Consider the following 21,002-nt stretch of genomic DNA (forward strand, 5'->3'; position numbering starts at 1 on the left):
AAATCAATTTACACTAGTAGTTCATGAATGTGGAGGTAAGATGTTGTTAAAGTGCAGTGTAAGTTCTTCCAGATTAAAGTAAGTGCAAGGAAGGGTGCTGAGTGTGGTATAATGTGAGGTAGGATGTTAAGAGTGGTAAAGTGCAAGTCAGTGGCGTCGAGGCAGAGCCGTGCCAAGAGCTGGCGTCGAGGCAGTGCCGTGCCAGATGTGACGCTGAGAGCTGCAGTCGCCCTACCAGGTGCAGGATCCCACAGCCAAGGGTCCAGGTCTGGTGCTCTCCACGTAACCTGGCGAGCCCGGGGATGGCAGAGACCCCCCTCATGTTTCCCTGTCACGTAGCGAAGCTCCACTGTTCTTCTTGTGGAGATAACCAGTCCACTCAAAGCCCCTGCTTTGTCCGTGCACCTGGCTGCTTTCGTCATAGGCTCTCCTCTTCGGCAGCGGCACCCCGGCTTCGACTGCCGACACCCCCGAGCTTCCTCCGGCGGTGCGCCTCTCCTGGCGCCTGGCCACGTCAGCAGCTCAGCGCCTCGGTCGCTGCGTCCGCCTTGCAAACATCTCTGGCCCCACTCGTCTCCGGCCCCACTCGCCCTGCAGGCGTCGATTCCACCGCCCGGCCGCCTCACTCCACCCAGCGACGCCAGCCCTGTTCGTCGTCTGATCGGCCGCCTCCCAGTCCACGCCACTGCCTCGGCCACTTCCGCGCCCGCGGCAGGCCCCACTCGTAGTTCGGTGGCAAGCCCAGCTGCGTCCACACCAACGGACACCACAAGACCCTCCAGTGCCTCACCTCCCTCTCTATGACGAGGGGTTAACCCGTCCGGATTTTGTATCATTTTTAGGTGGCTAGTGAGCAAAACTGAACACAATGCTCCAGGTGAGGTCTTACCAGAGCAGAGTAAAGCGTGATCTGGACACTATACTTCTGCTGATACAGCCCAAAATTGCATTTGCCTTTTTAGCCACTGCATCACACTGTTGACTCATGTTCAGCATATGGTCCACCTTATGGCTCCAAAGTGCCTAATTGAGATTGGAAGAGAGCATCCTTCTCTTGATTGTCTGAATAGATTACAGGAAGAACGAGTTATCAGAGCCAAGCAAGTTGGAACAGTAAATAAATTGTGTGCATCATAAATCGTTTTATTACACTCTATACCGGTAAGAGTAAACATTCTTCTAAGCACATCCTCTACGCACAGGATTACATCTGTCTGAAGTCATCAAAGGTGGAAATTATGACAATGTAAAAATGTTGGAGCCATTGATCTCAAGAGTATAATTTGTTTGTAAGCCGAAAACTCAGGTCTCTCTGCCATGTCCTGAAGACACAGCTTGTCACAGTAGATCACTGAGAGATCAGAAGTCTCTAGTGGGGGGTGGGAAAGAAACGTGGACTTTAGCTATTGTTATGAATACTTACAAACGGGGTATTTAATCATTGTAACTGTTATGATTATATATGTCTCCAGAGAACGATGCTCTGTTGGCTGCCGTCCGAGAGTTTAGTTGGTTCTTTGTTATCATTATTTTTAAATAAAGGAAGTTTTGGGTTTTCACGCTTATCGTGTTCTTGGGTAACTTATTTCATATTGTTAGTTAGGTTTGTATTTCAAGGATTCCAGCACAGGCCCTTGGTAAAGGCCTACAGGGAGGAAAAGAACTGACACCCCCATGGGTGCAAGGGGCCCCTGTGTTGGCTCCCCCCCCCAAGGAATTCCAACATCCGTGTGTTTCCTTCTCCCACAGGTGCCAAAAAATAATTCCCTAACCTTTCCCTATGATGGTTTTACGAGGACTGTTAATCCCAGGTTTTGTTTTTTAAGACGTGTATAATGTTTCTTCATGTATTGCATCTCTCAAACATCTGACATATAATCTATTTGGCTCTTATCTTAAGTTCGGCCACCTTTGACCTAAGCAGTTAAAGTGGCAGTTCCAAACAACAACAGAATAGTAAAAAGGCTCTTGAGTTGTGCCTATGAAACAACGGAACAGAGATTATTTTTCCACCTGTGAAACTGAAATGCTGCCATCTGACCCAGAGAGAACTTCAGTTTTCTGGGTTATACCTCTGAGGATGCCTGTCACAGTTGCTGGTGAAACGTCAGGTCTCGCAGTGCCAAGACCACGGCTACACAGCCTGGGAAATCTACAACAAACAGGGTTTTTTTTAAAAAAAATGCTTAGAACATTAGCATTCATTAGTCTTAAATGTGCTCTCTTTGTATTTCTCCCATGGGATCCAGAGAACTGGACAAAGGAAGCTCTGGCCTTTTCCTTCCTTCCTTCCTTCCTTCCTTCCTTCCTTCCTTCCTTCCTTCCTTCCTTCCTTCCTTCCTTCCTTCCTTCCTTCCTTCCTAATAATAATATAATAATAATAAATTTATTCTTATATCCCGCCCTCCCCCGCCAAAGCGGGCTCAGGGCGGCTTCCTTCCTTCCTTCCTTCCTTCCTTCCTTCCTTCCTTCCTTCCTTCCTTCCTTCCTTCCTTCCTTCCTTCCTTCCTTCCTTCCCCAGGGACCGGGAAGTGGTGGAGTCTCAGCTAATAGAAGGAAGAGAGGCTTGACTCAGTAGCTCTGCTGTGTGATTGAGAGAGCCTGGCAAAGCAAGTTCTTCCTCCCCAAGGAAGGAGCCTCAGCAAATGGCGAAAATAGAGGGTTTGCTCTCCAGCTCCTGTGCAATTGAGCAAGCCTTGCAAAGCATGCAGAAGGAATTAAGAGAGAAGGAAGCAGATGGCAGCCATCTGCTGGAGGGCCTGATTCGACCCCTGGGCTGCATGTTTGACACCCTTGTGTTAGACTATCAGCAACACCGCAAAAATCATGCATCCACGTATTTGTGGCACCACTACACAGCCCATTTGGTGTAACCGTTAAGTGTGCAGACTCTTATCTGGAAGAACTGGGTTTGATTCCCCACTCCTCCACTTGCAGCTGCTGGAATGGCTTTGGGTCAGCCATAGCTCTTGTAGGAGTTGTCCTTGAAAGGGCAGCTTCTGGGAGAGCTATCTCGGCCCCACCTACCTCACAGGGTGTCTGTTGTGGGGGAGAAAGATAAGGAGATTGTGAGCCTCTCTGAGACTAATTCGGAGAGAAGGACGGGGTATACATCTACTTAAAAAGCATGAATCCAGGGCACGGACCCACATGGATCGTCAGGGTTTTTGCTTGGGGTCCCCCCAACATCACCACATATCATGTCCAGAGACACTGCTTGCACGAGAAAAATCGCGCATCCATGGCTTCATGACAACACCATGCTGCAATAATAGGGTTCAAAACCATGAATCCTCACGGCTCCTCATAGTTTTTGCGTCTGATCCCCCCAAATGCAGCATCAAATCGCACATGATATACCAGGCCACAGGTGACACCACAGAAGTAATGTATCCACAGCTTCATGGCAACACCATGCAGTAAAATTCTAATAGAGGCTGCCAAAAGCTCTGATCAGAAGATGGCAAACGGATCGCTCTCTTTAATATGCAAATAGTGACTGTAAAATCCATTCCAGCTATTTCTTAAAGAGAGTTTCCATCGAAACTACATATCTGAAGACCCTAAACTTTGCAAAAACTTGATTTTGCAAAATCAAGAAAAGGCCAGCCTAATTTGGCGGGGGGAGTCCAGCTCACCCCCCCCCTCTCTTTTTGGTGCTGGTTTGCTTTTGTGCACTGCTGGGGTTGTGTCCCCGGCAGGGCCTGGGCAGGAGACCAGGGAAGGAGGGGAACTGGAAAAGACTGAGGTGGGAGGATTGGGGGTGGCGGCTGGGGATTTGTGCCTCACTTGGTACAGGATTGCCAACCTCTAGGGAGGGCCTGGGGCTCTGGAAGAGAATTAAGAAGGGAATTGAGAACAAATCAGCCAGTATCATAATGCCCCTGTATAAATCAATGGTACGGTCTTATTTGGAATACTGTGTACAATTCTGGTTACTGCGCCTCAAAAAAGATATTATAGCATTGGAAAAAGTCCAGAAAAGGGAACGAGAATGATTAAAGGGTTGGAACACTTTCCCTACGAAGAAAGGTTAACAGGCTTGGGGCTCTTTAGCTTGGAGAAACGTCGACTGCAGGATGACATGAGAGAGGTTTACAAGATCATGATTGGGATGGAGAAGGTAGAGAAAGAAGTTCTTTTCTCATAAGAACATAAGAGAAGCCATGTTGGATCAGGCCAACGGCCCATCAAGTCCAACACTCTGTGTCACACAGTGGCAAAAAATGTTATATACACACATACACTGTGGCTAATAGCCACTGATGGACCTGTGCTCCATATTTTTATCTAAACCCCTCTTGAAGGTGGCTATACTTGTGGCCGCCACCACCTCCTGTGGCAGTGAATTCCACATGTTAATCACCCTTTGGGTGAAGAAGTACTTCCTTTTATCCGTTTTAACCTGTCTGCTCAGCAATTTCATCGAATGCCCACGAGTTCTTGTATTGTGAGAAAGGGAGAAAAGTACTTCTTTCTCTACTTTCTCCATTCCATGCATTATCTTGTAAACCTCTATCATGTCACCCCGCAGTCGACGTTTCTCCAAGCTAAAGAGTCCCAAGTGTTTCAACCTTTCTTCATAGGGAAAGTGCTCCAGCCCTTTAATCATTCTAGTTGCCCTTCTCTGCACCTTCTCTAATGCTATAATATCCTTTTTGAGGTGCGGCGACCAGAACTGCACACAGTACTCCAAATGAGACCGCACCATCGATTTATACAGGGGCATTATGATACTGGCTGATTTGTTTTCAATTCCCTTCCTAATAATTCCCAGCATGGCGTTGGCCTTTTTTATTGCAAACGCACACTGTCTTGACACTTTCAGTGAGTTATCTATCATGACCCCAAGATCTCTCTCTTGGTCAGTCTCTGCCAGTTCACACCCCATCAACTTGTATTTGTAGCTGGGATTCTTAGCCCCAATGTGCATTACTTTGCACTTGGCCACATTGAACCGCATCTGCCACGTTGACACCCACTCACCCAGCCTCAACAGATCCCTTTGGAGTTCCTCACAATCCTCTCTGGTTCTCCCTTTCTCACAGTGCAAGAACTCGTGGGCATTCAATGGAATTGCTGAGCAGTTGGGTTAGAATGTATAAAAGCAAGTCCTTCTTCACCCAAAGGGTGATTAACTCATGGAATTCACTGCCACAGGAGGTGGTGGAAGCTACAAGCATAGCCAGCTTCAAGAGGGGATTGGATCAACATATGGAGCAGGGGTTCATCAGTGGCTATTAGTCACAGCGTTTTGTTGGAACTCTCTGTCTGGGGCAGTGATGCTCTGTATTCTTGGTACTTGGCGGGGGGGCACAGTGGAAGGGCTTCTAGCCCCACTTGTGAACCTCCTTATGGCACCTTGGGGGGGGGCACTGTGTGACACAGAGTGTTGGACTGGATTGGCCATTGACCTGATCCAACAGGGCTTCTCTTATGTTCTTATGGAATACCAGTGCTTGTCTCCAGAAACCACAGAGATCAGCTCCCCCCCCCCCCCCCGCCCCATTTGGGAAAGGGCAACTGCAGAGTGTGGCTCAGAGAGGCTCTCCAATCTCCTATCAAAGCCCTATTGGTCCCACCAGTTTTTCTCGGGGGGGGGGGGCACAGAAACGCTCAATGGTCTTTTTAAAAAAGACTCATCTCATCATCAAAAAAACCCCTTTCGCCCCTCATTGAATTTTAGATCTTTATTCTAGGAGGGGGATGAGTAAGGGGTGGGGGGACCCAGCTTCAGTCTTCTTTCCTGAGCTGGCTGAACAGCACTGAATGGCCTTGGGTCAGCTGTAGCTCTGGCAGAGGTTGTCCTTGAAACGGCAGCTTCTGGGAGAGTCCTCTCAGCCCCACCCACCTCACAGGGTGTCTGTTGTGGGGGAGGAAGGGAAAGGCGATTGTGGGCAGCTCTGAGCCTCTGTCCTTGAAAGGGCAGCTGCTGTGAGAGCCCTCTCAGCCCCACCCACCTCACAGGGTGTCTGTTGTGGGGGAGGAAGGGAAAGGAGATTGTGAGCCGCTCCGAGATTCGGAGTGGAGGGCGGGATATAAATGCAGTATCTTCTTCTTTCACAACGTTTTCACGGCAGACTGGGGAGAGCGATGAATTCTTGATACTGAATCAGCATCAGAAATAAATCATTTCATATTTAAACACTTGAATATAGATTACTGATCATGTGAACCCGAGCAGCCCCATTGAGCAGCACAAGGCGTGGCTGGCGGCAGCAAGACACGTTTCTGCTTCCTCTGCAGCACGGAAGGGGTTAAAACCACGGAGCTGCTTGCTAGACAGGCCGAGCAAGAGGGTGGGGGCAGGAGAGGAAAAGGGCTTTTCCTGGGGAGGGGTTTGCTTTTGCAGAACTCAGGAGAACTGGGGTGGGGCTTGCAGAGAAGCTGCAGCAGGAGGGAAAAGGCCTGCAGCAGCCGGATCCCGAGAAAGTTTACTTGCAAGTAAGTCTTGGAGGAGGAGGAGGAGAAGGGGGGGGGGGGGGAGGGAATTAAACTTTTAGGTTCTGGAGGGGAGGAAGGCGGGGATCCTGGCAATCCGTGGCTGTCCTTGGTCAGCCAGCTCCCTCCCGTGCAGCCATTGTCTCCCCCGGAACTCATCTCTGCCTGCTGGACGTGGGTTCTAATTCTGGGAGAACTTCAGGCCCCACCGGGAGGTTACACACGGAAACAGCTGAAGCCACCGCAATCGACTTCTGTGAATTCATCACTAACACATTTTGCTACAGTTCCAAATATTATTTCTTATGTTCAGTGATTAATACAACGGTTCCCATCTCTTTCTTGCATATAGCCGTTGCACAGTTCCCAGTATAATATACAGTGCTCGAAATGTCTCTTAAATTGCAAGCGTCTTCTCAACTTCTCCCAAGAGCAGGGGAAAAGTGCTTGGGCTGATCCTGTCTCTCTCGGCTTGGCTTCGCGAACGAAGATTTAAGAAGGGTGCAATAGTCCACGTTTGCTGCAGGCTCGCTGGTGGCTGACAAGACCAATGTGGGACAGGCAGGTCCGGCCACAGCGGCTGCAGGGAAAAGTCTGATTTAGGGTTGGTCCTGTAGCAGTGCGATTCTTCCTCAGTCTCCGTTTGTCCTCAAGACCAGCTATGCGTGCGTTCTCAAAGGAAGAGACAGCCTGGTGGATGGTGTGCCTCCATGCTTTGCGATCTGAGGCTAGGTCAGACCACTGGTGATGGTTGATGTGACAGGTGCTAAGGGATTTCTTCAAGGAGCTGATCCTGTATTTCTTGAATAAAGGGCTTGCAAAGTGGGAGCCTTCTGAGGATGGCCTGGATCAATCTCTCAGGGATTTCTTTGGTACTGTAGTAAACTTTCTTCCTTATCTATTCAAAGTAGTTGATTGATTATTTTGGCTTCAGCCCCCTAGAGGTTGGTTATTCTGTCAGGCACCAGTTTTGTTCAGCTTTGTAAGCGGAGTTTGTCGGGGATAAGCGATAATCAGTGTAAGAAAAGTTAACTGTATGAAACTGATATGAAAACGAAGCTGGTCATTTTCATTCTGCAAACCAACAACCCAAGCTGGCCTTTTGGGGAGTGGGATGAGTTAAGAAAGGGGTGTGGGCTGGGGGAAGGGAAGTCCAGCCTGCACTGGCTGCAACCCCATCCTAATCTCCCTATGTGGGGCCAGTGTGGGGCTGGGGCTGCCCAGCAGAGGAGAGGAACATTTGAAATACCCCTGTTGCCAAGGAGGAGAGCGCTTAGCAACCCCATTGGTGCTCATGCAAACACAACCCATGCCCACCAATCAGAGCATTAGGCGACTCCCCTGACAGGCAGAGAGGGGTGGAGCTTGCTGATGTGGCCACGCCCCCAATATATGCAGGGCCTGGAGGAACAAAGGCCACACAAAAATCCACCCCTGTGAGGAACATGGCATGTAAACACACGGAGGAACCGCGCCTGCTCCAAACGCATCGCCCTGCCCCATTTCACCTGTGGGGAAGGAAAGGGATCTCTTTGCCAGGTGAGAGAGGCACAGACCCCCAGGCAGCACAACAGGGAGGAACGCCAGGGCACAGTCCCAGGAGGGGAGGGTTCAGATCTCGTTAAGGGAGATGCCAACAAGACTATGAAGCCTGCCTTTGGGGGGCCCAGTAAGGAATCCCAGATGGGATCACATGTATGAATCATTCATGCTGATTGGCTTCTCGCAATGGCAGGTATTTTGGCTGACCCTCCCCACAACTACCATCTCCACCACTGAGATAATTAGTAGCCATGCAAAGGTCTTCAGAGTCTTGGCATAGAATTTATTCCAAATAGTCTGGCTCTGGAAAATGGCCCTTCTTTCAGGGTGAGCGGGAATACTGGGGCCGGGAGAGAACTGCAATAATTCTCTGGATGAAGGACTTGTGTTTTATTGCCTGCTTCTTTTGGGGAACGGAGGTTGTACTTATATGTGCATCTCTGTGTCTGCAGGTTTGTGTGTGTGTATATTCCTTTTGACACATTCCTGTCTGTCTCTCTCTTTCCCCTCAGGGAGAAGCCTCCCTTCATAGCCAAGTTAATAAAGGCAGCTTTTCATAGACGGAGGTGACTCAAGAGAAGGAGATGGAAGAGGAGGACCCAGAAGGACCTGGAGCTGGCAAGAGAGCAAAGAAGATTCCCCATCCCATCTCAGCTGGAAGTGGTGCTGAATTCTGGGAAAGAGCTGTGCCAGAGGCCCTGGCTAAAGACACCACGACCTCAGATGTACACTGCCAACACTTCCGGCAGTTCCGCTACCATGAGGCCAATGGGCCCCGAGAGGTTTGCAGCCGGCTCCATGGACTTTGCAGCCAGTGGCTGAAGCCAGAGAGGCACACCAAGAAGCAGATCCTGGACCTGGTGATCCTGGAGCAGTTCCTGACTCTCCTGCCCCAGGAAATGCAGGGCTGGGTGAGAGGATGTGGGCCGGAGACCAGTTCCCAGGCGGTGGCCCTGGCCGAAGGTTTCCTCCTGAGTCAGGCAGAGGTGAAGAGGCAGGCAGAACACGTGAGGGGATTCTCTCCTGTATGTCTAATTCAAGCAACTAAATCATAAGAACATAAGAGAAACCATGTTGGATCAGGCCAATGGCCCATCCAGTCCTACACTCTGTCACACAGTGGCCAATATATATATACACACACACACACGCACATATATACACAGTGTGGCTAATACCCATTGATGGACCTCTGCTCCATATTTTTATCTAACCCCCTCTTGAAGCTGTCTATGCTTGTAGATGCCACCACCTCCTGTGGTGACCTTAAATCTGACCTTATCTTAAAGTTTCCTTGCCAGATAATAGCCCAGAGCTTCTTCTGCTAGAAGATTTCTGATCCCTGCAGGTACCTTACCATCTCTGCTGAGAGAAGGGTGCAGAGTCTGGGAGTGGGGCAGGATCCCTTCCTTGGTCTCTTTTCCATTCCATCTCTTACCCCTCTCCCTTGCTGCTGTTTCAGATGCGGGGACCACCTTTGGAGATGGAAGCTGCAATCCCTGAGGCAGAAGGAGCTTCCTTGGAGCAGGGGCAGAGGGTGCCGGCGATGGAGCGTGCCCAAGATGCCCTCTCCTGTGGTAAGGACTCCTTGTGCCTGGGTGCAGTTGGGGCAGCCTGTGATTGTGGAGGGTAGAGAGTTCAGGTCAGGGGGGTGGGGATACGTATTCCTACAGACAACACAGAGTTAATTGGTGGCACTCAATGTCCGCAAACTGTGATGCCTCCAAAAGGAGATTAGACAAATTCCTGGAGGTCAGTGTCTCACATTATATTAAAAAAAAAATCACATCTCACCTTCCTTCCATCAGAGTCTCAACTTGCCAAGGTGGGGGGGAAGGTAGATCAGCCTCAGCAGAGCTCTTCAGCCTGGTGAATAAAGGGAACCTCCACCTTCTGGGGCAGCCGAACTCTGAAAATGTGTCCCTAGGGGCAAATAAGAATGGGGAACTGTGGCTTCTGTGCTTGGCTTGAAGGGTCACCTGGGGGGGGCTGCTTGAATATATATCCAAGAAAGTTCACTACAGTGCCAAAGAAATCCCTGAGAGATTGATCCAGGCCTTCCTCAGAATACTCCCACTTTGCACTGAAATCGACATGTGAAACTGGCAATATTTTTTGCAAGCACTTTTTCCCTGCTCTTGTGAGAGGCTGAGAAGATGTTTGCGCTTTAAGAGACATTTCGGGCACTGTATATTATATCGGGAACTGTGCAACGGATATATTCATGAAAGATACGGGGACCAATTTATTGATCACTGAAGATAAGAAATAATATTTGGAACCGGTTGTGAACTTAGCATGCCCAGAGACACTCTGGAAAATCATTCTTGTTACCTTCAACTCTCCAGAACTTCTTGATTCACATCTGGTACATAGAGCAGGGGTGGCCAATGGTAGATCTCCAGATGTTTTTACCTACAACTCCCATCAGCCCCAGCAAGCATGGCCAATAGCTGGGGCTGATGGGAGCTGTAGGCAAAAAACATCTGGAGAGCTACCGTTGGCCACCCCTGACATAGAGAAAACCCAAGTCTCACAGAAGTCTGAAATATTCTGGCAGCATTTATAATCCCCGAGGCTCATAGGTCCCTGGTGCTTCTCTTCTGCCTCTCCAGAATGTAATAAAAAGGGTAAGGTTTCACAACCCCAGAAAGGAGGTGTGTGAAGCAGGGAACAAATAAGCCAGCAAACTTCCTTCCTCCCTTGTCTCAGGAACAGGCAGTGAAGAGATGCTGTTGAGCCTTCATCTTTTCAGAGGGGTGGAAACGGCTGCTGAACCTGTAATCCAGGTAGGAGAGATGGGGGGGGGGGCACAGCCCAAGTCCCTCCTATTTTCTCAGAGGCGTTTTTGCTCCTTCTGTTTCTACAAAGGGTCTGTGTGAGAGATCCCTTGAATACTATTCCATTTACCCATCCCAAGCCTTCCTTTCCATATCTTCCCAGACAACTCCCTTCCAGCGTGCCATCTCTGCCTGGCGTGATCTCTGAAGAGGAGGGAATCTGTTTTTTCTTCCAGGGTCCCTTTTCCTTGGAGGAGGTGTCCGTCTCTTTCACGGAGGCAGAGTGGGCCCTGTTGAATCCAGGCCAAAGAGCTCTGTACAGGGAAGTCATGCTGGAGAACTATGAGAATGTGGCCTCTCTGGGTAAGGATCTTTCATGGGTGCCATTCCGTTGTGATGAGGAATGAATCCAAATGCTGAATAGCACTGCATCATTCTGAGGCACGTCCTACCACTAGGGGAGGGGCTGTGGCTCCCTGGCAGAGGATCTGTGGGGAATGAAACGGTCCCCAGTTCAATTGGCAGCATCTCCAGAGAAAAGGATCAGGTAGGAGGTGAAATGAAAGACTCTGCCTGGACCCTGGAGAGCCGATGCTGGACTGAGCAGATGATACTGACTCCAAGGGATCAAGGGTCTGATTCAGGATAAGGAAACTTCACGTATTCCTAGAATTGGAACTGACCTCTGGGGTCATCTGGGGGAGCGGGCAGAGATGCCCGTATGCAGCAACGCAAGGTGAAAGAACTGCCAACAGCATCCTTAAATTCTATCATGCAAAAGCGGCTCTTGATGTTCTAGCCACCCAAAAGTTATTTCACGTGAAGGCAGTTGCAGAAAGGCTCCGTTGCGCTCTGATCGGCTGTTCCTCTTCCAGATCTGCTCCTCTTCAGAGGGTTCAGACCAAATTCCTTAGAGCGAACCTGCAGGTCCCCAGATGTGTCCCAAATGTACTGACATGACCAGAAACTGGCACTTTGAAAATGGAAGCCAAAATGGCTTCACTCCATTACTGGCTGGAAAAGGACTTTCAACCTGAGGGACTAGTCCAGGGTGGCCAAACCGTGGCTATTTCACATAGCTTGGAGGAGGCAGTTCTCATTAAATCACTTTTCCAAGCCAAGCCAGCTGGGAGCTTGGAGAATGCAGTAAAAGTTAATTTCTTTTCACCTTTCTTTCCCTCCTCCATCCCCATGTTTTCGTTCCTTCCTTCCTCCCTCCTTTCCTTCCTCCTTCCCTCCCTTTCTTCCTTCCTCCCTCCCTTTCTTCCTTCCACCCTCCTTTCCATCCTTGCACCCACCCTCCATTTTTCCCTCCCTTCCTCTCTTCCTTCCACCCTCCCTCCATCGCTTCCTTCCTTGCACCCTCCTTCCGTTCCTCCCTTCCTTGCACCCTCCCTCCGTTCCTCCCTTCCATCCTCCCTCCCTTCCATCCTCCCTCCCTCCCTTCCTTCCTTCCTCCCTCCCTCCTTTCCTTCCTTCCTTCCACCCTCTCTCGCTTCCTTCCTCCCTCCTTTCCAGCTTCCCTCCCTCCTTTCCTTCCTTGCTTCCACCCTCCCTCGCTTCCTTCCTCCCTTCCACCATCTGTCCCTCCTTTCCTTCCTTCCTTCCTTCCTTCCTTCCTTCCTTCCTTCCTTCCTTCCTTCCTTCCTTCCTTCCTTCCTTCCTTCCTTCCTTCCCTCCCTCCCACCCTCCCTATCAGCTTTCCTCCCTCCCTTCCACCTTCCTTCCTTCCTTCCTTCCTTCCTTCCTTCCTTCCTTCCTTCCTTCCTTCCTTCCTTCCTTCCTTCCTTCCTTCCTTCCTTCCCTCCTTCCCTCCTTCCTCCCTCCCTCCCTCCCTCCCTTCCACCATCCCTCCCTCCCTCCCTCCCTTCTTTCCTTCCTTCCTTCCTTCCTTCCTTCCTTCCTTCCTTCCTTCCTTCCTTCCTTCCTTCCTTCCTTCCTTCCTTCCTTCCTTCCTTCCTTCCTTCCTTCCTTCCTTCCTTCCTTCCTTCCTTCCTTCCTTCCTTCCTTCATCCCATCCTTCCTCCCTTCCACCCTCCCTCCCTCAAACATCTGACATTCATGTCTTGCAGATCCCAAAATTCCATGTGGCTTTTACGTGAAGCAATCTTGGCCACCCCTGGACTAATCCATTTGCTATTATCCTTTTGAAGCTAAATGGTTGAAATTGGTGCATAACAAATCACAGTTACTTGGATTTCCCCCTCCCCAGGTGATTCTAGCCATGAGCTGGGCTCAGGCCAAGGTCGTTCTTAAACTGAGGATGTAGAGAGACAAGCAGATCTTCATAGATATCCCAAATGCAGAGTGCCCAGTCAAATTGGACATGGTTCAGTATGAATAGCATATCGAACACACCTTGATGTAAAGAAAAACCAGATAAGCCTTCACAGTGGCTAGATGTGAGGCTCTCCTCTCTGTGGTGCTTGAGGCAAATTCAGAAGAGATCCAAATTCTGAAGAGAGACTTTGTGAATGTGAGTCTGGGGAGACAGAAAATATTGAGCATCTGATGCTGAGAAGTTAGTGGTATCATGAGGTTCGAGTTAGATTAATTCAGCCTCTTATAAAAGCGATGCCTGGGCAGACAGATGGGAGGGGGACGTATTTTTAAATATGAATTATTCTTGTGGAAAGGTGGATGTGTCGTTCAGATGAGCCAAACTTTCCTCCTATAGTCATATAGATGCTGTTAGATCTTACTCCCTTTCCAAGTGCTAACAGTTTCTTTCTCTCTATCCCAGCAGAAGATGAGCAGAGGAATGTGGAGGGTGAGGAACTTTATCAGAAAATGCCACATAGAGTTAAAAATGAAAACTTGAACAAAATTGTCAGGAATCAAGGCAAAACTAAAATAAAGAAAGATGGTGGTATGGTTGAGAAGCATTATAGAAAAAAGCAGAATGTACATTTTCCAAAGCACAGGATAATGAAGGCAAGAAAATCCATTCAGTGTGGAAAGTATTTCAGAAATACATCACAGCTCCTTGTACACCAAACAATACAGAGAGAGGAGAAACCTTCTGAATTCTCAGAAATGAGTAATAAATTCAGTCAGAGTAGAATCTTTCAGCTGCAGCAAAAAACCCACAGAGGAGAGAGAACTTTTACATGCCCAGAGAGTGCAAAGAGATTAATTAAGAGTGTCAGTCTTCAACGTCATCAGAGAACCCACACAGGGGAGAAACCTTTTGAATGCTCAGAGTGTGGAAAGAGATTCAGTCGGAGTGGCCATCTTCAATGTCATCAGAGAACCCACACAGGGGAGAAACCTTTTGAATGCTCAAAGCGTGGAAAGAGATTCAGTCGGAGTGGCCATCTTCAATGTCATCAGAGAACCCACACAGGGGAGAAACCTTTTGAATGCTCAGAGTGTGGAAAGAGATTCAGTTGTACTGGCAATCTTCAACGTCATCAGAGAACCCACACAGGGGAGAAACCTTTTGAATGCTCAGTGTGTGGAAAGAGATTCCGTTGGAGTGACAATCTTCAATATCATCGTAGAACTCACACAGGGGGAAAAACTTTCGAATGCTCAGTATGTGGGAAGAGATTCATTCAGAGTAGCGATCTTAAAAAGCATCAGAGAACTCATACAGGGGAGAAACCTTTTGAATGCTCAGTGTGTGGAAAGAAATTCAGTGAGAGTGGCAATCTTCAACATCATCAGAGAACCCACACAGGGGAGAAACCTTTTGAATGCTCAGAGTGTGGAAAGAGATTCATTCAGAGTAGCGATCTTAAAAAGCATCAGAGAACTCATACAGGGGAGAAACCTTTTGAATGCTCAGAGTGTGGAAAGAGATTCAGTGCGAGTGGCCATCTTCAACGTCATCAGAGAACCCACACAGGGGAGAAACCTTTTGAATGCTCAGAGTGTGGAAAGAGATTCAGTCAGAGTGGCCATCTTCAACGTCATCAGAGAACCCACACAGAGGAGAAACCTTTTGAATGCTCAGAGTGTGGAAAGAGATTCAGTCAGAGTGGCACTCTTCAACATCATCAGAGAACCCACACAGGGGAAAAACCTTTTGAATGCTCAGAGTGTGGAAAGAGATTCAGTCGGAGTGGCCATCTTCAATGTCATCAGAGAACCCACACAGGGGAGAAACCTTTTGAATGCTCAAAGCGTGGAAAGAGATTCAGTCGGAGTGGCCATCTTCAATGTCATCAGAGAACCCACACAGGGGAGAAACCTTTTGAATGCTCAGAGTGTGGAAAGAGATTCAGTTGTACTGGCAATCTTCAACGTCATCAGAGAACCCACACAGGGGAGAAACCTTTTGAATGCTCAGTGTGTGGAAAGAGATTCCGTCGGAGTGACAATCTTCAATATCATCGTAGAACTCACACAGGGGGAAAAACTTTCGAATGCTCAGTATGTGGGAAGAGATTCATTCAGAGTAGCGATCTTAAAAAGCATCAGAGAACTCATACAGGGGAGAAACCTTTTGAATGCTCAGTGTGTGGAAAGAAATTCAGTGAGAGTGCCAATCTTCAACATCATCAGAGAACCCACACAGGGGAGAAACCTTTTGAATGCTCAGAGTGTGGAAAGAGATTCATTCAGAGTAGCGATCTTAAAAAGCATCAGAGAACTCATACAGGGGAGAAACCTTTTGAATGCTCAGAGTGTGGAAAGAGATTCAGTGCGAGTGGCCATCTTCAACGTCATCAGAGAACCCACACAGGGGAGAAACCTTTTGAATGCTCAGAGTGTGGAAAGAGATTCAGTCAGAGTGGCCATCTTCAATGTCATCAGAGAACCCACACAGAGGAGAAACCTTTTGAATGCTCAGAGTGTGGAAAGAGATTCAGTCAGAGTGGCACTCTTCAACATCATCAGAGAACCCACACAGGGGAAAAACCTTTTGAATGCTCAGAGTGTGGAAAGAGATTCAGTCGGAGTGGCCATCTTCAATGTCATCAGAGAACCCACACAGGGGAGAAGCCTTTTGAATGCTCAAAGCGTGGAAAGAGATTCAGTCGGAGTGGCCATCTTCAATGTCATCAGAGAACCCACACAGGGGAGAAACCTTTTGAATGCTCAGAGTGTGGAAAGAGATTCAGTCGGAATGGCAGTCTTCAACTTCATCAGAGAACCCACACAGAGGAGAAACCTTTTGAATGCTCAGAGTGTGGAAAGAAATTCATTGACAGTGGCACTCTTCAGTGTCATCAGAGAACCCACACAGGGGAGAAACCTTTTGAATGCTCAGAGTGTGGAAAGAGATTCAGTCAGAGTGGCACTCTTCAACGTCATCAGAAAACCCACACAGGGGAAAAAGCTTTCGAATGCTCAGTATGTGGGAAGAGATTCATTCAGAGTAGCGATCTTAAAAAGCATCAGAGAACTCACACAGGGGAGAAACCTTTTGAATGGTCATAGTGTGGAAAGAGATTCAGTGAGAGGAGGAGTCTTGAACAGCATCAGAGAACACACATAGGGGGGAATTGTTAGAATTCTCAATGTCCATCCGCGGCTTACCACACCTGGACTCGTTAATGACCCCAACGGATGCTTTGATGTTGGAGAGACAGCATCCCAATGAATGAGACCACTCCCCACCCCCCCTTGAACTTGCTGATAAACTCCAAACACGAGAAACCTTTTCAGTGCTTAGAGTGTGAGAGAAGATTCAGTTTGAGTGGCACTCTTCAGGTGCATCAAAGTACCCACACATGGGGAGAAATGTCACTATTATGTGTAAAGAGACAGCTTATAGCATGTGCTGCAGAACTGCAAGTAGATCTGAAGGCTTAGATGATCTACATGACAGCAGGTGGCTGGCTGCCAGAAGTCTTGCATCAGCCAGCAGAGTCAGCATGACAAGTTGCTGATTGGCTGTCCCATGTATAAATGTACAGAGCAATTGTGGTGATTGTGGGTTAAAGGAGTTGGAGTGCAGCGGAGCATATTGTCAGTCAGGAGAGTGAGTGGTATTGTAAATAAATGTATATAGTGGTTTTACAGATACTGTGTACAGCCTTCATTCTTGCGTCGCTAAGAATCACCCTCTTGGTCTCTGAGCGCATCGACAAGAAAACCTTTGAGTGTGCAGATTCAGTCAGTGTGACAATTTTCAAAAGCATATATGAACTCTTATAAGGGAGAAGCCTTTTGGCTTTTCAGACTGTGGAAAGAGATTCTGTTGAAGAAGCACTCCTTGATGGCAACTGAGACCCCACACAGGGAAGACACAATTTTAATGTTGGGAGCTTTGAAAGTGATTCAGTCGAAGAAGTTCTCTGCTACTGTGTCGAGGAACCCGCACAAGAAGGATCCATGTAACCTCTTAGCCCATAAAAAGAGCTTTCCCCCTTTTTCATATGTAAAAGACAACCACAGACCACCAAAAGTATTGATGCCACTTGCTTATAAGGCTCTAATCTGCAGAAGAAACCTTACTCTAATCAGAAAGAAATGTTATAAAGTGCGTGGGCAGGGTTTTTGTTGTTCATTCACACAGTTGACGCCAACTCTTTGTGACCCCACAGACAAAATCACGCCAGGCCCTCCTGTCTTCCACCAACCTCCAAAGTCTGCTCAAATTAATGTTAGTTACATAAATAACGCTGCCCAGCCGTCTCATCCTTTGCCATCCCCTTCTTCTTTTGCCTTCTGTCTTTCCCAGCATCAGGGTCTTCTCCAGGGAGTGCTCCCTTCTCATTTGGTAGCCAAAGTATTTGAGCTTTAGCTTCAGCGCCCGACCTTGCAGGGAACAGTCTGGGTGGATTTCCCTTAGGACTGACTGATTGGATCTTCCTGCACTTCAAGGGACTCTCAAGATTCTTCTCTAGCACCACAGCTCAAAAGCATCTATTCTTCTGTGCTCGGCCTTCCTTATGGTCCAGCTCTCACAGCCATACATTACTACTGGGAATACTGTCGCTTTGACTGTACAGACTTTTGTTGGCAGGGTGATGTCTCTGCCTTTTATTACACTGCTCAGGTTTGCCATAGCTGTCCTCCCAAGGAGCAAACATCTTTTAATTTCATGGCTACAGTCACCATCTGCAGTGATCTTGGATCCCAGAAATGTGAAGTCTGTCGCTACTTCTATGTGTTCCCCTTCTATTTGCCAAGGTGTGATGGGGCCGGATGCCATAATCTTAGTTTTTTTGATGTTGAGTTTCAAGCCTACTTTTGTGTTCTCCTCTTCCACCCTCAACAAGAAGTCCTTTAGGTCCTCCTCACTTTCTGCCATTACAGTGGTGTCATCTGAATATCTGAGGTTGTTGCTGTTTTTACTGGCAATCTTAATTCCGGCTTGTGCTTTATTCAGGCCAGCATTCCGCACGATGTACTCTGCATATAAATTAAATAAGCAGGGTGACAATATCCATCCTTGTCAAACCCCCTTTCCTAGTCTAAACCAATCAGTTGCTCCATATCCCATTCTGACAGTTGCTTCTTGACCCTTATACAGGTTTCTCAGGAGACGTGGGAGGTGGGCTGGTACTCCCATCTCTTTAAGGACTTGCCACACATCTGCATTGTTTTTTTCCTTCTTCTTTTAGGGAAAAGGTTGTGTCCAATGTCAGCTTGAGGACCAACAAAGTTTTATTCTGAGTAGAAGCTTCGTTGTGGAAGCACACTTCTTCAGAGACAGGGAAAGAGAACTTCCTCAAGCCCCCTGCCATCTAGGTAGGAAGAGGGTGGGCGGAGGGTTAGTTGCCAGGCAGGGCTAGTTAGAGTCAAGATGCAGAAGCAACTGGGCCCTGACTGGGAGAGACCAGGCAAGCCTGATCTTGTCATATCTCAGAAGCTGCGCAGGGTGGACTCTGGCAAGAGCTTGGATGGGAGATCTCCTTGGAATACCAGCCGTGGGGAAGCAGAGGCAGGCTTTATTTAGCTGCCTCCCTGAAGACCCTTCCAGGCCCCCAGCAGGGGTCAGTCACCAGAGGTCGTTATGGCCTTCAGATGCACACACACACCAAAAAACAAAAAAGATGATGCATCAGTCACTGGTCATAAGTACAGCTGAGACTGGACTAAAGCAGCTGGTAAAACCTAAGCCAGTGAGAGTGGCCATCTTCAACGTCATCAGAGAACCCACACAGGGGAGAAACCTTTTGAATGCTCAGAGTGTGGAAAGAGATTCAGTGAGAGTGGCAGTCTTCAACGTAATCAGAGAACCAACACAGGGGAGAAACCTTTTGAATGTTCAGAGTATGGAAAGAGATTCAGTCGGAGTAGCACTCTTCAACAGCACCAAAGAACCCACACAGGGGAGAAACCTTTTGAATGCTCAGTGTGTCAAAAGAAATTCAGTGAGAGTGTCCATCTTCAACATCATCAGAGAACCCACACAGGGGAGAAACCTTTTGAATGCTCAGAGTGTGGAAAGAGATTCAGTGAGAGTGGCAATCTTCAACGTCATCAGAGAACCCACACAGGGGAGAAACCTTTTGAATGCTAAGTGTGTCAAAAGAAATTCAGTGAGAGTGGCCCTCTTCAACGTCATCAGAGAACCCACACAGGGGAGAAACCTTTTGAATGCTCAGAGTGTGGAAAGAGATTCAGTCAGAGTGGCCATCTTCAATGTCATCAGAGAACCCACACAGGGGAGAAACCTTTTGAATGCTCAGAGTGTGGAAAGAGATTCAGTCGGAGTGGCCATCTTCAATGTCATCAGAGAACCCACACAGGGGAGAAACCTTTTGAATGCTCAGAGTGTGGAAAGATATTCAGTCGGAGCGGCAGTCTTCAACTTCATTACAGAACTCACACAGGGGAGAAACCTTTTGAATGGTCATAGTGTGGAAAGAGATTCAGTGAAAGGAGGAGTCTTGAACAGCATCAGAGAACACACAGAGGGGGGAATTGTTAGAATTCTCAATGTCCGGCCGCGGCTTGCCACACCTGAACTCGTTAATGACCCCAACGGATGCTTTGATGTTGGATGTATGGCCCTTGGCAGAAAAAAGGTTCCCCACCCCTGCTCTATGCACAGGATTACATCTGTCTGAAGTCATCAAAGGTGTAAATTATGACAATGCAAAAATGTTGTTGCCATTGATCTCAAGAGTATAAATTGGTTGTAAGCCGAAGACTCGGAGTCTCTCTAGCCATGTCCTAAAGACGCAGCTTTTGTCTCTGGAGTTTGCTGAGAGATCCGAGAGCTCTAGTGGGGGGTGGGGAAGAAACGTGGGCTTTAGCTATTGTTATGAATACTTACAAATGGGGGATTTAATTGTTGTAACTGTTATGCTTTTATGTCTCCTGAGAACTGTGCCCCGTTGGCTGCCGTCCCAGAGCTTAGAAGGCGATTCGTTACCATTATTGATAAATAAAGGAAGTTTTTGGTTTTCACGCTTAGAGTGTACTTGGGTAGGTAATTTTATATTATTAGATAAGTTTTTATTTCAAGGACTCCAGCGCAGACCCTTGGTAAAGACCTACAAGGAGGAAAAGAACCACGCCCTCTGTGAGTGCGAGGGGGCCCCATGTTGGATCCCCCCCACAAGGAATTCCACCAACATCTGTGTGTTTCCTTCTACCACTAGTGCCAAAAAATAATTCCCTAATCTTTCCCTACGATGGTTTTACGAGGACTGTTATTCCCAGGTTTTGTTTTTTTAAGACATGTGTATTATGTTTGGTCATGTCTTGCGCCTCTCAAACTTCTGACATATAACCTATTTGGCTCTTATGTTTAGCAAGTTTGGCCACCTTTGACCTAAGCAGTTAAAGTGGCAGTTCCAAACAACAACAGAATAGTAAAAAGGCTCTTGACTTGTGCCTATGAAACAACGAAACAGAGATTATTTTTCCACCTGTGAAACTGAAATGCGCAATTCCTGCAAAGGACACAAACACGCAGGCAGACACATAAGAATGTAAAAATACAAAAAGGGGGGGGGGTTGAATAAGCCCGTCCTTAGGCCAAAGTACACAATAGTCGCAATATCCTTCCCACAAGACCCCCCATTTTCCCTCCAGGATGCTCCAGGCTTCTATGGTCTCCTCCTCCCAAGGAACGAACCCCCTCCTCTTTCTACAGAAGGTCTCCCCCACCAGCAATCCCATGTCAGAGAGTGCAGCCAATGCCATTGCTCTTCCACACATATTTTTCCCACCCACCCCCTCCCGCAAATGCATCTATGGGAGGGGTATATTTATTGATTGATTTGAGTTTTAGCCCGCACTTCCCGTAGAACAGGCTCAGGGTGGATTGCATCATAGAAACAACCTAATAGAAGGAAGAGAGGCTTGACTCAGTAGCTCTGCTGTGCG

The 21,002-nt window shown here is 48.0% G+C and overlaps 2 protein-coding genes across 2 annotated transcripts in view; both read left to right on the forward strand.

Annotated features, from left to right (window-relative positions):
• LOC132571561 (zinc finger protein 850-like) overlaps nucleotides 1-804 on the forward strand; it is a 33,782-nt gene extending 32,978 nt beyond the window's left edge. Inside the window, exon 5 of the mRNA XM_060238361.1 lies at nucleotides 340-804. Coding sequence (XP_060094344.1) covers nucleotides 340-804 — 465 coding nt within the window. The remainder of the gene's footprint in view (nucleotides 1-339) is intronic.
• Nucleotides 805-8,643: 7,839 nt separating this feature from the next.
• Nucleotides 8,644-16,136, forward strand: LOC132571562 (zinc finger protein 709-like; the record flags this gene model as incomplete). Its single annotated transcript, XM_060238362.1, has 6 exons — nucleotides 8,644-8,990; nucleotides 9,446-9,560; nucleotides 10,696-10,772; nucleotides 11,000-11,126; nucleotides 13,507-13,667; nucleotides 13,770-16,136. Coding segments are annotated over exons 1-6 (2,955 nt in total), but the record flags the coding sequence as incomplete, so codon positions are not given.
• Between the last annotated feature and the right edge of the window lie 4,866 nt (nucleotides 16,137-21,002).

The sequence above is a fragment of the Heteronotia binoei genome, chromosome 5, assembly GCF_032191835.1.
Source record: "Heteronotia binoei isolate CCM8104 ecotype False Entrance Well chromosome 5, APGP_CSIRO_Hbin_v1, whole genome shotgun sequence".
NCBI lineage: Eukaryota > Metazoa > Chordata > Lepidosauria > Squamata > Gekkonidae > Heteronotia > Heteronotia binoei.